Source organism: Sciurus vulgaris (genome assembly GCF_902686455.1).
Source record: "Sciurus vulgaris genome assembly, chromosome: X".
In the NCBI taxonomy this organism is placed as follows: domain Eukaryota; kingdom Metazoa; phylum Chordata; class Mammalia; order Rodentia; family Sciuridae; genus Sciurus; species Sciurus vulgaris.
In genome coordinates this window covers 95736159-95753771 of record NC_136471.1, presented here as the reverse complement: position 1 = coordinate 95753771, position 17613 = coordinate 95736159, and the positions used below count along the sequence as shown (strand labels likewise).

Sequence of the window (17613 nt, the reverse complement as noted above, 5' to 3'; positions counted from 1 at the left end):
ATGACTGGAAATTTCCAACATGGTGAAACCAGTCACCTGGTTTGTTGAATCCACGGATATGAAACCCATGGATACCAAAGGCTGACTGCATCCACACACTGATATTCTGGTGCACTCTCGATGAGAATATGACCTTGTTAACATTTTTAGAAGGGAATTTGGCAATTCCTCAAAAATTAAAACATTTTTAGTTGGTTATTTTACTTAAAATGATGCTCTTCAGTTCTGTTTTCCTGCAAATGGAAGTCAAGGGTTATATGTTTTATCTCATATGCACAAGATAGAAAGAAAAAAGGATGAAATGGAGCTCATAAACATAGAAGGGAGAGCAACAGTATAGAGGAAGAGGACCAGGAGTGAGAAGGGGAGGGCAAGGGGAGGTGCTGTGGAATGAAATGGATCAAAGTACGTTATGTGCATTATGAATGTGCTACAACGAAACCCACTATTCTGCATAATTATCATACATCACTAAAAATTAAAACAATATCTTTATTTCAGAGATTTCAGTTATAGGAATCTGTCCTACAGAAATGTCCTCTCAAGAATATAGGCATTACACAGATATTCATTCACTTCCTAACTTTCTAGATAGGATAAAATTGGAAGTAACCCAAAATTATATCAATAAGGGACCAAATAAAAGAAAAATTGAAGTACATAGCTGAATATTAATTGTTATGGTCTAAATTTCCCCCAATTCATATACTGAAGCCTTAATCCCCAAGGTGTTGACAGCGCCTTTAAAGGTAATTAAAATTAAGTGAGTTCATAAGGGTAGGACCCTAATCCAATAGGACTAGTGTCCTTATAAAGAAGAGTAAGAATCACCAGAGACCAGCAAACTTCCCTTCCCACTTTCGAGGTATACACAAAATAAAGGCCATGTGAAGACACATACATGGAAGTCATTAGCAAGGCAAGGAGAAAACCTTTACCAAAGAACAACCTTGCTAGCACCTTGACCTTGGACTTCTAGCCTTTAGAACTGTGAGAAAATAAGTTTCAGTGATTTAAGCCATCCAGCCTGTGGTGTTCTGTTACAGCAACCTGAAATGACTAACACAGATCAAATGCCCTTTTCCAAAATGCATGTGACGAGTGCTTCAGAGTTCAGATTTTTTTGGGGGATTCTGGAATATTTGCATATACATAATGATATCTTGGGGACAGGATCCTAGTTTAACCATGAAATTCATTTATGTCTCATAAATACCTTATATACCAGCATTAAGGTAATTTTAAATAATAGTTTTAGTTTATGTGCATTTAGACTGCAAACCATATGGGGTCAGGTGTAGAATTTTCCACTTGTGGTGTCAATGCTGTACTAAAAAAGTTTTAGGTTCTAGAGTATTTTCAGATTTCAGATTTTTGGATTAGGGAAGTCCAACCTATTTGATAACTGCATATAGTTATTAAGAAGGAAATGGTAGTTTTCTAGTCTGATGCAGAAAGTTCACTTTAGTTACTCATTCAAGAAGTACTTGTAGAGCTGAAGAAATAGCCTCCTTTGGAGAGTGTTTGCCTAGCATGCGGAAAGACCGCGGTTCGAATCCCAGGCCGCTCAAATGAGAAAAAAAAAAAAAAAAAAAAAAACCCGCAAAAAAGAAGTACTTGTAAATTATCACAATGAGTGAAAACCACAAACTGGCAATCTGTATATTACATAATTTCTTTGTTTCAAAAGAAAGAAAAAGAAGGCTGGTTATACATCTCAGTGGTACAGTGCTGGCCTAGCATGTGTGAGGCCCTGGGTTTGATACCTACTACCACAAAAATAATTTTAAAAAGATATCAGATAATAATAATGGCATAGACTCCTCTGTTCCATTCTTCCCCACTAAGTACAACTGGAATTAACACAAGAGGTGACCAAAGAGGACCCTAAAAGGAGCAAGGTGACAAGAAGTCTGGTTAGGGTCCTCAGGACTTAAAAATAATAGCAGAGTATCTCACAACCCAACAACAGAAGGCCACATAAGTGATGTCTCTCTAAACTCCTAATCTAGCAACCGAAAGCAGCCTAGTTAGTCTGAGGCTTCCCGCAAATCAACAAGAGTCCCTCTAACAACACCAGACAGGTCTGGAACACCAGCAAAATAAAATAATCAAGACTGGGAACCGTGCTGACAATAAGCAGGATGGAAAGTGCTCTTGTTCCCCACTGAGTCAGAGACTACCTGGGAGTCAGGATCCCCATATAAGAATCACCCAGCCTGGAAAAGTTCTTCATCCCTGCTGACCAAGAACTCCTTCTCCCTCTAGGAGATCAGGTACCATGCAGATTCAGCAAGGGGAAAACTGATGTAAGAGGCACCATTTTAAATATAAGTTGGAACTACTCAAATCACAAACAGGACTCAGTTACCTTTGATACCTTTTCCAGTTTTCAACTTCTTCCAGGTTCTTCAAAGTGGCCAATTCAGATATACCTTATACAACTACCTGCTAGTGACCACTCCCTGTGAGACAGCTAGATACAACCCCCACACCCTGCACAGACTGAATATATGCCACAGTGACCACCTCTCAGTTATAGTGTGACTCTAAACGCCCTATTTAGAACTCTCCTAAAGAAAACCCACCTAGGTGATATACTAATCCTAATAAAAGCTTCAGCTCACAGCTTCTTCCCTCTCTCTCTTTTGCCCCTCACCCTAGTTGAGCATGTTTTACCCTAGATGGCTCATCCCTTCCTGGTGGCCCTGAGACACATTCTCTCTGGGGTCTATAAGTAATAAACTACTTCTGTTAATTTTGTGGGTTTTGTCAAGTTGCCCTTTTTGTCTCAACTGACTGATACACTTGAACATGACTACTTTCCCATTCTTACCTATCCTAAGAGTGGTTATCTTAGCAGGAATAAACTGGACATAGGACAGATAAGAACCACAGGGGATCTGTCAGTATAAAGTTTCCTGTAAGAGGGTCACTTGGTCACAGGACAGACACCAGGACTGGCATTAAACCATCCACCAGCATAAAGAAATATCCCAGGAAAGGCACACTGCAAACATCTGCCAAAATATTCCCCAGACCCTGCCTCAGGGCAGGGCTGGAATTTATAACCACTCTTTTGAGAGACCTCAAAATCAAATTAGAAAACAAGCAAAAATACAATACCCCATGGTATAAAAAAAGTAAACATTTGGTCTTTCCACAGTTGCACAGGGCTCCCCAAACTCTCAGAAATGTACTGTCCTTTGTATGCTAATGAAATAACTCATTAGTGGCCCTAGAGAGATTCAGGATAGTCAACAGAAAAACTAAGCATATGTCAAGAGGGTTGAAACTTTCAGCACTACACACAGATCTCTGGGAAGGAGAGAGGAGCTAGAGATTCAGTTGATCATCAATGGCCAATAATTTAATCTTTCATACCTACATAATAAAACCTCCATGAAAATTCCTAAATGACAGAGCTAGCAGAGCTTCTGGGTTGGTGAACACATTGAGGTGCTAGGAGAGTGGCACACCCAGAGAGGGCATGGAAGGAAGCTCTGTACCTCCTCATAACTTGCTCTACATAACTCTTCCATTTGGTTCCTGAGTTACATACTTTATAACAAACCAGTGATCATAATTATAAGTGATTTCCTGAGTTTTGTGAATTGTTCTAGTAAATTACTGAACCTAAAGAGAATGGTACATGAGAACCCCCAAATGTGTAATCAGTTGGGCAAAAGGGCAGGTAGCCGTACCCCATTTATGGCTGGCATCTAAGTGGGGGCAGTTTTGTGGGACTAAGGCCATAACTTCTGGGGTCTACACAAATGCTGGTACATATATATGAATTTTGAGGGAACATAATTTACCCCATAACAACTTAACAAGATTTAAAGCAACTAATAAAAAATGCTTTGACACTTAAAAATTCTCCTGCAACAAATAAAAACAGGAAATCTCAACAAATAAATAGAAGTTACAAAAATGAGAATCAAACAGAGAGTATAGAGCTGAAAAACACAATAAGCAAATTACAAACTCACTAAATAGGGTTGGGGATGTAGCTCAGTGGGAGGGCACTTGCCTATCATTCATAGGCCCTGGGTTCAATCCCCAGCACCTGAAAAAAAAGTCAAAAGAACTATTTAGTGGAGACGGAGTTGACAAAGAACAGAATCTGTGAATCTGAGGATGAATATCAATAGAATTTACTCAATCTATTTCTTTTTGGTAATGGGGATCGAACCCAGGGACACTTAACCACTGTGTCACATTCCCAGCCTTTAAATTTTTTTTTTAAATTTGACACAGGGTCTCACAAAGTTGCTTAGGGCCTTGCTAAGTTGCTGAGGCTAGCCTTGAACTTGCAATCCTCCTGCCTCAGTCTCCCAAGTCACAGGGATTATAGGCTAGTGCCACCATGCCCAGTCAGTATATTTTTTAAAATATTTTTAGTTGTAGAAGGATATAATACCTTTATTTTATATATTTATTTTTAGGTGGTGCCAAGGATTAAACTTAGCGCCTCATATGTGCTAGGCAAGCACTCTACCACTGAGCTACAACCCCAGTCCCAGTCTACTTTTAAATCTTTTTAAAAATAGATTGAATTGGGTGGTATAGTGCACATCTATAATCCCAGTGACTCAGAAGGCTGAGGCAGGAGGATCTCAAGTTTAAGGTCAGCCTCGGCAACTAAGTGAGACCTTGTCCCAAGTTTTAAAAAATGAAAAGAACAGGTCTGTAGCTCAGTGGTAGAATGCCACCTGGTTTAATCCCCAGTACCATGAAAAATAAACAGGCTGAAAAAATGAGCAGAATCTCAGAGGCCCATGAAACTATAACAAAAGATCTAATATTAATATTATTGATGTCCTAGAAGGAGACTAGAATGTGGCTAAGAGTATTCAAAGAAACAATGACTGAAAACTTCCCAAATTTGACAAAAGTCATAAACCTACAGATTTAAGAAAATGAGCAAACCTATGGGTTTAGGATAAACTGAAAGAAATCCTTGCCAAGGTTTGTCCAAATTAAATTTCAGAAAACTAAGTACAAAGAAAAAAATCTTGAAGACAGCCAGAGAGAAACAAAGCATTACCTGTAGGGGTTAATAAAAACAATGTGAATGATAGATTTCTCACAGGAAACTAAGGAGGGCAGAAAGAAATGGCTTAATACTTTTCAAATGCTGAAAGAAAAGCATTGTTAACTAGTAATTCTATATCTGGCAAAGTTATCCTTCAGGAAAGTAGGGGAAATCAAGGCATACTCAGATGAAGGAAAACAAAGAATTTGTCACTGACAGACCTATTTTTTAAAAAATTGCCTATAATTCTTTTTCTTTTCTTTTTTTTTTTTTTTTTTTTTTTTTGCGGTGCTGGGGAGCGAACACAGGGCCTTGTGCTTGCAAGGCAAGCACTCTACCGACTGAGCTATCTCCCTAGCCCAAAATAGTGTCTATAATTCTAGCAACCAAAACCCTGTCTAAAGAAAGAAAGAAAGAAAGATAAAACCTAAAGGAAGTACTTCAAACATAAAAGAAGTGATAAGAGAATGAATCTCCGAGCATTAGGTATGAAGAACAATGGAAAGAGCAAAAAGATGACTAATTAGATGTAAATACATGCAGAGAAGAAAGGGAATTAGAGGCAGAGGTGGAGAGGGAGAAAATAAACAATGAAAAAAAATATATATATATCCCTCACAGTTAACCAAACTATGAGGCGTCCTCTCTGCAGGGTAATCCAATCTATCATGCCTTTTGATACTCACATCCTTTTTATATTCTTGACTAGTTTAAATTTTTGTAGGGTGCATCTGTTCAATTTTCAATGAGAAAATTTTCTAATTCTTTTACAAAGAGCAGCAGAAGAGAAAATGCTTGGGATCAGTGACATTTCACAATGAAAACAGAATTAAAAAAGATTCCCTAGCACATGGTCAACCTGCCCACTGCTTTCCACATCTGCCTGGCAGCTCAGAGATATGACAACTGCAGAAGTAGGAAGTTGCTGAGATAATAGTGTAGTACAGTGCCATCTGGTTAATGCTAGGTGTTATGGTTTGGTTGTGAGGTGTCACCCAAAAACTCACATGTGAGACAATGTAAGAAGGTTCAAAGGAGAAATGATTGGGTTTTGAGAGTCTTAACCTAATCAGTGAATTAATCTCCCTGATGGGATTAACTGAGTGTTAACTGGAGGCTGGTAGGGTATGGCTGGAGGAGGTGGGAATTGGGGTGTGGCCTTGGGGTATATACATTTGTATCTGGCAAGTGGAATACCTCTCTCTGCTTCCTGATCACCAATGATGTGAGCTGTTTCCCTCCACCACCCTCTCCCACCATGATGTTCAGCCTCACCTTGAGCCCCAAGGAATGGAATTGGTCTTCTATGGACTAAGACCTCTGAAACCATGAACCCTGAAATAAACCTTTCCTCCTTTATAGTTGTGCTGTTCGAGTCATTTAGTCACAGCAGCGAAAAAGCTGACTAAAACACTAGGTATCTGGAACATACAGGTATGTATCTAGGCACAGTGGGCAGCAAAGTACAACACAGCACTGGGGTATGTGGTCCCAAGTAAGATGGAGTAAGTACATTTCACACTGTCTGTCTTACTGAATACAAACATTAAACCTGGACAGAATGCATTAAGTGGCAATTTGATGATTCTGAAAAGTAAAAACAAAAACACAAAGTAGCAGAAAGAAGCCATATGTGCTGGTGTACATCCGTAATCCCAGAGACTTGGGAGGCTGAGGCAGGAGGATAGCAAGTTCGTGGCCAGCCTCAGCAACTTAGTGAAGCCCTAAGCAACTTAGTGAGACCCTGTGTCAAAAGAAAATATTAAAAGAGCTGGGGTTGTAGCTCAGTGGTAAAGTGAGCCTAGGTTCTGTCCCGTGTACAAAAAAAAAAAAAAAAAAAAAAAAAAAAAAAAAAAAGTAGCAAGTAGATTAAGGGAAAAGCCTAGAATTTGAAGTGCTATCATCATTGTGAGTTTGCCCCTGATTCTGTGGTTTTTCCCTGGACCAAGATCAAGGCAGCATTGAGCCAAGAAAACAGTATACAAACAGAAGGAGCTCAAGAGCCAGGCATGGTGGCATGTGCCCATAATCCCAGTGACTTGGGAGGCTGAGGCTGGAGGATCATGAGTTCAAAGACAGCCTCAGCAACTTGGTGAGGTCCCGAGGAACTCAGCAAGACCCTGTCTCAAAAAAAACAAAAAGGGTTGGGGATATGGCTCATCAGTTAAGTGCCTCTGGGTTCAACCCCCTGGTGGAAAGAAGGGAAAGAAAGGAAAGAGAGAGAGAGAGAGAGAGAGAGAGAGAGAGAGAGAGAGAGAGAGAGAGAGAGAGAGAGAGAGAGAGACAGAGAGAGAAAGAGAGAGAGAGAAAGAGAAAGAAAGAAAGAAAGAAAGAAAGAAAGAAAGAAAGAAAGAAAGAAACAAACAAACAAACAAACAAACAAACAAACCCAAGAAGCAGCTCTCTAGATTGGCTTGAAGAGTGGTAAGGGAGTTCCTAAAGCTTAGAGAGTGAGCGGGAAATCAGTTTTGCTTTTCTCCCCTTTCTCTCACACACTCTAGGCAGCAGAAAATCCAGCAGTAGCAGCAGCAGCAGCAATAGCTACAGCAGGACCGGCAGTACTGGAAGACTCTGGCCATCACCTAAAACCCAGACTCTGATTTGATCTGATCCCAAGAGAAACTTCATTATTTTTTTTCCCTAAAACCCAGACTCTGATTTGAGGCACTTGGTCCCAAGAGAAACTTCATTTTTTTTTTCCCTTTGTATCTGTCACTCGTGTCCATTCACGGGCACAGCTGAAATAAATGTGCAGTCTAGCAAGGTAAAAGTACCATTTTTCTATAGTATCCTTTTCTACAGAAAAGGGGAGACAGAGAACTAGAAAGTACACAGAAAATCATGGGGAGGAAGAGTTCAGGAAAGAGACCCCATAAAATCATGTATCAATTTCTGGGCTCATTCTCTAACTGTGCATATGTGGATCTAATCTAAAACAGAAAAGCAAACACTTTTGAAAACTGAATTAAGGGACAGACCACTGCCTACATCCCAGATTGTCTGTCATCCCAGAAAGGAAGCTCAAATGAAATTTCAGAGGTTTAAAAACTAAACAAACATGGAAACCACAAACTATGCAAGGCTGATTAGAACTTGTAGCCTGAACTGGCAAACCAAAACATCAATCAACATTCTCTAAATGATTTAAACAAACCCAGTGTCTCATAATATCACATTAAAATGTCTAGGACATGATCCAAAATTACACAGTACACACACAAAAAAAAAAAAAAAAAAAAAAAACAAGAAAATCTCACAGATATAAGAAAAGACAACAGAAACCAACATCAAGCTGACACAAGTGTTGGACTCATTTGAGAGTCTTTAAAGCATCTGTTATAGAAAACACCCAGGCTGGGAATACAACTCAATGATCAAGCAGTTTCCTACCATGCATGTGGCTCTGGGTTCAATCCTCAGTAACACACACATACACACAAAACACCCAAGAAGTAAGAGCAAACCTTCTGGGAACCACAAGAAAAATAGAAAGTGTCATGAAAGACACAGAAGATCTAAAGAAGAACAAAATGGAAATTTTAAAACTGAAAAAGAAAATAACCAAATAACCCCCTAATAGAAAGGGCTAAACGGCCCAATAGAGATAATAGAGAAAAGAGTGGGTAAGCCTCAAGGCAATAATACAAATTAACCAATCTGGAAAGCAAAATATCCTGAAAAAAATGAACAGTGCTTCTGAGATCTGTGAAATGACACAAAATTCAGGTTATTAGAGTTCCAGAAGAAGAAAAAGGACAGTTCAGAAAAATATTTGAAAAAACAATTCCCAACCACTTCCCATATTTAGCAAAAGACATGCATCTGTAGGTTCAAGAGACTCAGCAAGCCCCAAACAGAATAAACCCACAAGAAATGCACAACCAGCCACATCACCAAACTACTAAAAACTAAGACCAAAGGACTACATATATAGTAACAGAAAGATAACCGGAAAATCACTAGACACTTGGAAATTAAGCATCATTCTTCCAAATAACACATGTATGAAAAAGGAAGTATTAATGAAAATTAGAAAACAATTTGAACTGAACAAAAATGAAAATTTATAAAACTTTGTGAGACACAGTTAAAGCACTGCTTAGAGGAAATCACACAGCATTAAATGCATGCATTGAGAAAAGTTTTAAATCAATAAAACAGCCAAGATATTGAATTAGCCTAGGTACCTGTCAACAGATGAATGAATCAATCATATATACATATGTGTGTATGTTTGTATATATAGAGATGAATATATAAAGTATATAATTAATGCAAAATGGATCAGAGAACAAAATATAAAACCAAAAACTATAAAACTTAAAGAATAGGAGAAAATCTTCAAGACATCAAGTTAGGCAAAAGTTTTCTTAGATATGATACCAAAAGCATAATCCATAAAGTAAACAATTTATAAATTGGATACTTCCAAAATTAAAAAAAATTATTGCCCTGCAAATAACAGTGTTAAGAAAATTGAAAGGACAGGTCATACACTTGGAGAAAAGTCTTAAAAACCATGTGTCTGGCAAAGGGCCTGTAGAAGGAATATATAAAGAACTCTCAAAACTCAATAGTAAGGGCTGGGGTTGTGGCTCAAGTGGTGGAGCACTTGCCTAGCATGTGTGATGCACTGGATTCAATTCTTAGCACCGCATATAAATAAAATAAAGGTTCATTGACAACTTAAAAAAACTCAGCAGTAAGAAAACAATCCAATTTTAAAAAGTAAAAACCCTTTTAAATAGACACATGATCAAAGAGGACATACAAAAAAGTAAATAAGCATATATAAAAATGTTCAATATCTTTAGGTATTAGAGAAATGCAAATAAAACCACGATAAGCTACTACTACATGCCCACTAGAATGACTAAGATTTTTTTTTAAATACTGAAAATACCAAGTGCTGGCAAAAATGTGCCAACTGAAATTCATACACATTGCTCATGGAAATGAAAAATGGGTCAATGGCTCTGGAAACCCCTTTAGAAGATTCTTAAAAAGCTTACTGTATGACCAAAAATTCATATTTAAATGAAAACATGTTTGCAAAAAACCTGGATGTTTAAGTAGCTCTACTCATAACTACCCCAAACTGGCAATAACCCACATGTATTTCAACAGGTGAATGGATAAGTAAACTATAGAACATCTATACCATGGGCTCAGCAATAAGAAAAAAAGAACTAATGATACACACCACAATTTGGGTAAATCTCCAGAGAACTGTGTTGAGTCAAAAAAAAAAAAATAAAATCCCAAAATATCTTGTACTATATGATTCCATTTAATTCTTTTTCTTTTTTATGTTATTGGAGATTGAACCCCAGGAAGTTTTATCACTGAGCTACAGCCCCAGTCCTTTTCCTTTTTGAGACAGTGTCTCAGAAAGTGGCCGAGAGTCTTGCTAAATTGATTTTGGCCTTAAACTTGCAATCCTCCTGCCTCAGTCTGCCAAGTTGCTGGAATTACAGGCATGAGCCACTGTGCCAGGCTTATGATTCCATTTAAATCATATTCTTGAAATAATAAAACGTCTGAAAAGAAAACATACTAGTACTTCCCAGGAGATTAGGAATGGATGTGAGGACAGAAGGGCTGTGAATATGGCTTTGAGGGAGCCTTGAAGTAATGGAACTGTTCTATGCCTAATCATATTAATATTAATATCCTGATTGTGATATTATACTTGTTTTGAAATATGTTATCATTGGGGGAAATGGGAAAAGATGCACAGGACCTATCTATGTTATTCTTTGAATTAGATGTAAATTAATCACCTCAAAAGGAAAAGTTTAATTAAAAAAAAAGGTTGCATTAAGCTGGGCATGGTGGTATACACCTTTAATCCCAGCTAATCCAGAAGATGAGGGAGGAGAATCATCAGAGCTCAGGAGTTCAAGACCAGCCTGGACAATATAGTGAGATCCACCTCAAAAAAACAAAAAGGAAAGAAAGGTTACATAGCATACGGCCCCATTTAAATGACACTCTTGAAAAGACAACACTATAGTGACACAGAGTAGATCTGTGATTGCCTGAGGTTATAGGCAGGAGAGGATATGACTATAAATAAGTAGCATGAGGCAGTTTTTTGGAGTGATGAAACTATAACCTATAGATTAATTATACCAATCCACATGTATTAACACTTATCAACTTATACAAGAGCAAAATCAATTTTAAGTTAATTTAAAAGATAAAAAATAAAAAACGAAAGGAAAAAGGTAGTAGACTATGGCTATGTGTAGGACTTTGCATCTTGGCCAAAAGAGAATTCAAAGTTCAACTGAGAAAATTTGTTCAGAAAATTCATTTGAAAGACAGTCAGGTTCCTTAAGAGATTTCATTCCTAATTTATAATCTGTCCATAAATTGGAAATATCTGCAGGAAATCAAGGAGTTTATTTATCACCAGGTTGTGGTTAAAAATAATTCCCCATGACAACCCAGCAAAGAAATGCCCTGAAAAGCAATTCCAAGAAACCCTGGCTTCCCCTGAGACCTTGGTATGCTCTCTCCTGATAAATAAGATGAGTCAAGGTACTGGTTATGTTTCCCATTGGCTGCCAGAAGGCTCAAAGTAAAACCAGCAGCTAAACATTAATACAGATGGCCCCTGACTAAACATGGTCTGACTTATGATTTTTCAACTTTACAGTGATGCAAAAGCAATACATACTCAAGAGAAACCAAACTTGGAATTTTTGATTTTGATCATTTCCTGGGCTAACAATATGTGATACAATACTCTCTTCTGATGCTGGGCAGCAGCAGCGAGCCGTAGCTCCCAGTCAGGCATGTGATCAAAAGGGTAAGCAACCAATACCCCACAGCGTACCATGTTGCCCATCTATGATGCTCAGTAGGTTAGATGTATTAAGTGAATTTTCAGCTTGAGTTTATCAGGATGTAACCCCATCATAAGTCAGGGAACATATCTGTATTGGTTACCCTAAAGTCCAAGTGTGTACATTCTCATTGGCCTTGATCTTCTGTCTCTCATTTTCCCTGATTCTAGTCCTCATTCACAAATAAGTTTCTATTTCATGGTAAAGGTTCCTACAATCTCATCACATCTATGGTAAAAAAGAGAAAGGAATAGACAGACAACATACTTACCTGGGGTTTGGCCATTTCCTGCTGTTCTTGGGAAAAGGCAGATATGTGTGAAAATTGAGCTGGAATAAGTAAAGAAGGGTAGAGCATATGAGGACTCCATCAGGCTTGCAGTAGTAGAATTATCTCCTAGAAATCCCCTCACATAAGCTAGCAATGAAGCTGCTCTGTGGAAGAGTATATTGTTTTAATAATGACCTGTATATTTTTTACTTTTTTGTGTGAAAACTGAGCACAAAGGGTTTTTATTTTATATATATATTAAATTATGCCCTGACCCAGAAATCGTATTTCTAGGTATTTTGCTTAATGAGATAATGTATCATGATGTATAATTTCTCCAAAAGTAACTTCATCTTGGCATTGATTTTAATACCAAACTTAATCCCATGTGACCCATAATAAGAGAATAATAAGTAAATATTAGTAGTGAAACGCTACACAGTTGTTGAAAAGGTTATATGGAAGTATGCACTTATCTGTGCATGTTGTGGTACATATATCTCAAAATTTTTTAAAATGTTATAGAAGAAATCTTAAACTGAATTACAATAAATTTCTAAATAAAAAAGTAGATTATAAAACTGCATAGTTTTATATTTTATAGTTTTAAAATTATATTTTAAAACTATAAATGTTTAAAAAGGCATAAACATACATGTTTAAGAATGGGCATTTAAATGTGACGGGGGGAATGGGAAATCAGTTCTTATTTTACCTTTCCTCTATTTCTCAATTTATCTGTAATTCAAAATGTTATTTATTAAACGTCAAAAAAAACCCCACTAAACTTGAGGACTACCTATTATCCAAATGACGTTTTACCCCCATCCCCCTCAGATCCCGCAGCACCAAGCCCCGCCCACCCCTCCCAGCCCCCAAACTGTGGAGAAGGCTTGCTGTCAGGTAAGTCTTCTCAGGTGGCTCTTCTTTCTTCCTTCTCACCTCACTGGGATCGTCTCGCCCAGGACCCGGAAAGAGGCCTTCAGGTGCAGGTCACTTCTCCTGGCGCTTTCACACCAGGCCCCTACTCAGGGATTGGACGAGGGGAGAGGGACAGAAGGAGAGGCAGGGCGTGCCTAAAGAGGGGCCTGAGGGATACACAAGAACCCTGAGTATAGGTCCCTGTACTGGAAAATGTGTAAATGTCAAAGTTTAATAGACCCCACTCAATCCTAACTGGCCCCATAACTTTGTCCACCAATGAGCCCCCAGACCCTCATTCACTGACCTCTCGGTCCCACATCTCTCAACCCCTAAACCCCCGTATTACTGATCCTCAAAAACCCCCCTTTACTCGTCCCCCAGAACTCCCCATCACTCAGCCCAAGACCCCCGGCAAACGTCCGCTCAACCTCACTCTCTCTCTCTTTCTCGTCAACAGATTTTCTGCTTGCTGTTGAGGAGACCGTTACAAGAACTGGCCCCGACAAGCACTTCCGCTTCTGAACCGGCTCTCTAGCACCGCAGCCTATAAAAGCTGCAGCGACCGGTTCTGCGCACGCTCAGTATTGCCTTTGAGACCACATCTGCCAATAGTCAACATGGGGCCTCGAAGGTGTTGGGGTCGCAGCGCAAGCGCAGAGGGAAGGCGACTGCACAGGTGACGTCACTGTTTCAAAGCGAGATGTTCACGTCTACTGCGTCTCCAGGTTGGCGTTGCAGAGAAAGTGTTTACTTTTTTCTGCGGAGGCCAGCATTCCTAAGATTTCAGATGCACTTATGGAAGGGCAGGGAGGAAAACTGCCCAATTAAGGAAAAGATTCTAGCGTGCGGGAATTTTGTGTCTTGTATTCAAAGGTCAGCAACGGGGTTGCAGGTGTAATCGCAGGATTCAGAGCAGAATGCTCTGTGTACACAAAGACTGAGAGGGTAGGGAAAAGCCATTGGCTCCATCCAGTGGCTAGGGCTGGAGTTTACATCTTAACGTTTGAAGAAGGTAGGGCAATACGCAGACAACGAGATGAAGAATAAATAGTGCTGTGGGACGCAAACATACACACACCAGCGGTGAATGGGGTGTGTTAGTGACTGACAGGTTGCTTTCTCTGGATGGGCGGAGGCACCGTTAGTGTGTTGGGCGTGCGGAAGGAGTGGGCGGCGGCTAGGGATAGGGCTTATAATCTCATACTCTAGATAATGGGGAGACCGTAAGCGGGATCGGATTTTTAAAAGACCAATATGAAGCAATCTAGCCTTATATTTTAAGGTTAAAATTACACACGTATACTTCACTCGTTTGTTTATTGCCCTCTTAGAATATGACCTCTACAGGGATGTACCTAAGCACCTCCTGTGTGCCAGATAGTGTTCTAGATGTTGGGAATATAGCAGGGAAAAAAGAAATATCATGATGTGGGCAGCCTGAGTTCAAACCCCCCACCTACCAGCTGTGTGACCTAGGGCACGACTCTTTACTTCCCTGAGCTGTCTCCTCATCTATAAAGTAAGGATAATGACAGTGCCTATCTCATTAAGGCTGTGGTGATAAATGAGTTGATATCGTAAAGGGTTTAAAACAACACAGCATAAAACAAGTGCTATGCCAGTGTTTATTATTACTATATAAATAAAATCACATGTGTGTATGTAAAACTTTTTAAAAAGGAAAAATAAGATGATTTGCAAACTGCTTTGTGAACAGACTGTAACCGGCAAGGGTGGAAACAGGGAGATCACTGAGGAGGCTCCTGGCAATGGGCACAGCAAAGGACCTAACTCATTATTTCTTGTATGGTGGGCATGGTGTGAAGTGCATGACATGAACTGCCTCAGACAGTTATCACAACAGTCCCATGGCCCCCACTTGTGAGATAAGGCAACTTTGTCCCAGAGGTTAAGGTCACACAAGTTCTCAAAATCAGATCTATAACCTCCACCTAGTAATATTATTCTTTTGTTTATTCAATATTCCACAGAATTTACAGAAAGTATCTGAGGAGCCTCATTCTAGAACCAGTAAAACCAGTCAGGTAATGATGCTTCCTAGCAAACAAGGGCAAAGAGAGGAAGCAGGGGGAAACTCAGATTTCTTGTTCTCTGAAAGATCAGCACCTCTGGTATAAACATTGTCCACTCCTTTAACACATTTAGAGGTGGAAAATAGGGAGGGCTGAACCTTTAGGACCCATCATAGTTTCGTCCCTTTCAGCCTGAAACACCACCTTGCATGCATGAGTGTGTGTATACACACATACACAATGAAAGGGGGGAAATCTTTTGGGGTTGGTGGAAATTGAGGTGTGCTGATTGCCAGCTCCAGAAACGTTTCTGAGCCAGTGATACTGCTCCTCAGAAACATTCTCAAGGTCCACAGTGCACATCCACAAGCTATGTGAGGCCAGATTTCCTGCTGCAGAACCAGAACTCCCACTCTATCTTCATGGCACCCTCTACCATCAGTCCCTACAGATGCAACCTCCTCGTACAGTAGTCTAGGCAGCAGATTGACAAGTGAAGGGGTATGGAAGATTGACAGGTAAGTGGTCCTACCACAGGCTCTGCACAATGTGGCGCTCTCACCCAAAGACAAGGAAAAAGGCCCCCCATTTGGCTGGTGAGTCATTATTACAATTGCTCTTAAGATACATCTTATCAAAACTATGAAAGTGTTGCCAATTGTTAATAGTCATTTTGGACCAAAAGGAAGCAGGTGAAGTTGGGAGAGAAACAGCACAGAAGGACCCAAGTCTCTGGTGACCTTAGAGTCAACAAATTAGCATTGAACTACCTTGCCTCCAAGAAAGTAATCCCCGTACCTCCTCTTGAAGTCATGGGCATTTTTAATGGTGTTGGTTCCTGCAGTCAAACCTAATCCTGAACAATATATCAGACTTTGTTCAGCCAATACAAGTCAGAAAACAGGATACATGGGACTGGTGTGCTGCAATGAACAATAGCGAATGAAAGCCAACTTGGGAGTAAATGAAGAACAAGTTGGGAGTGAATGGGGGCAAGGAGAGGCAAAGGGTAATGGAATGAAGGTGAATGAGCAGCAGAGAAGAGTGCATGGGTAGAGGAGATGTGGGCAGAGTAAAGGAATGACCATGCACTAGATTGTGAATTACTTTGATATTATGGATGAAACTGAATATGTGATGATACAGTGAGGCACAATTTAAGTAAAGAAAGGTAACTGTGGGAGCAGACTGAGTGAACGGGCAATGAAACGTGGTAAATGTGAATAGAGTTGGCAGAAATGCTAAGGATTAGAGTGAGACACAATATGAGTGGAGAGGTGAATTTAGAGGGAAAGTAGGAGTGAACTGGGGTAATGTGGGACTCAGAGGGAAGAGTGGGGTGAACAAGTGGAAAAATAAGAGGGATTGGAGTCGAGTTTGAGTGGAGATACTATGAGGGAGAAGGAAAGTGACTACAGGTGAATGGGGAAGGCTGAAATTAGATAGGAGTAATGCAGGGTAGTGACTCGGGAAATGTGGATACCTGGATCCCAGCGTGAATCAACAGATGTGAATGAGCTGAAGAGTATACATGAATAGTGGGCAGAATGAGAAGGAATGGAAGTAAAGAGCAGAAGGTAAGTAAATGTGAGTAATGTGAGACAAAAAAAAAAAAAAGAGAGAGGGAGAAGATAAAAGTCACATGGCCCACCCAGGGTAAGTAATCAGGGTAACATGGGACCCAATATGAGCAAAAAGTGAATTCAATACAAAGTATGACTGAATGGGGTTACTGGGGTGGAGTGGGAGCAACTAAACATGAATCAAGAGCAGAAGTGAGAATAGGGTAATAGCGGTTACAGTGGAAGTGAATTTAAATGAATGAGGCAATGAGAATAAGTGGAGCTAATGAAGAGGAAATTGAAAAACAATGGAGATGACTGAGCATAGAGTGAGTTCATATGGGTAACCTGAGCTAGTGTTTGGGAATAATACGTGGCAGAGTTCCAGCAAAGAGGGCTGATGGGGGACAGCATCTTGGAGGATACAGGTGAAGAAAGGGGAGAAAGGGAGTGAATGAATGGAGGTGATAATGAGGACAGGAGTCAATGAACAACGCTGAAGTATTGGCCACCAAAGTGAACAGGAGTCACCTAGTATGGTGTCAGGAAGTAGAGGTGAAAATAGAAAATGAGTCTGAGTGAGAGTGAATGGAGATGAAGAAAGAATGTGATGTGAGAACATCTGGCCAATGATAAATAGATGGTCAGGGAATTGTGGTAAAAGGAGGCCCAATGAGAGTGAACATAAATAGATGAGAATATAAGTGAACTGGGAAATAAAAGGTAGACTGAGAATGAAGGTAAAAAGCGGTTGAGTGTGAGGATGTTTATGTAGTGTGTCATTTGTAATATGTGAGGAGGGACAGAGTGTGATTATGATGTGGGGGAAGATTCTAGTCAATTAAGATGGAACCACACAGTGAATGCAGAGAGGTGAAGAAAGTACCAAGGATAAGTGTTATGGTTTGAACATATCCCCTCCAAAATTCAG

The 17613-nt window shown here is 39.7% G+C and overlaps 1 protein-coding gene across 11 annotated transcripts in view; it reads right to left on the bottom strand.

Annotated features, from left to right (window-relative positions):
* LOC306650984 (uncharacterized protein) overlaps nucleotides 1-17613 on the bottom strand; it is a 43593-nt gene that overhangs the window by 21572 nt on the left and 4408 nt on the right. For 2 of the 11 annotated variants that reach the window (XM_079123526.1, XM_079123533.1), the window contains exons 1-2: nucleotides 13106-13460; nucleotides 12164-12222 (exon numbers count right to left, since the gene is read on the bottom strand). The exons of 2 other annotated variants lie outside the window; for them this stretch is intronic. In XM_079123526.1, the coding sequence (XP_078979652.1) occupies nucleotides 12164-12178 (15 nt within the window). In that variant the 5' untranslated portion in view covers nucleotides 12179-12222; nucleotides 13106-13460. Of the gene's footprint in view, nucleotides 1-12163; nucleotides 12223-13105; nucleotides 13461-13515; nucleotides 13611-17613 lie in introns of those variants that run through there. 7 more of the 11 variants (XM_079123531.1, XM_079123530.1, XM_079123527.1 and 4 more) reach the window with 6 other exon arrangements.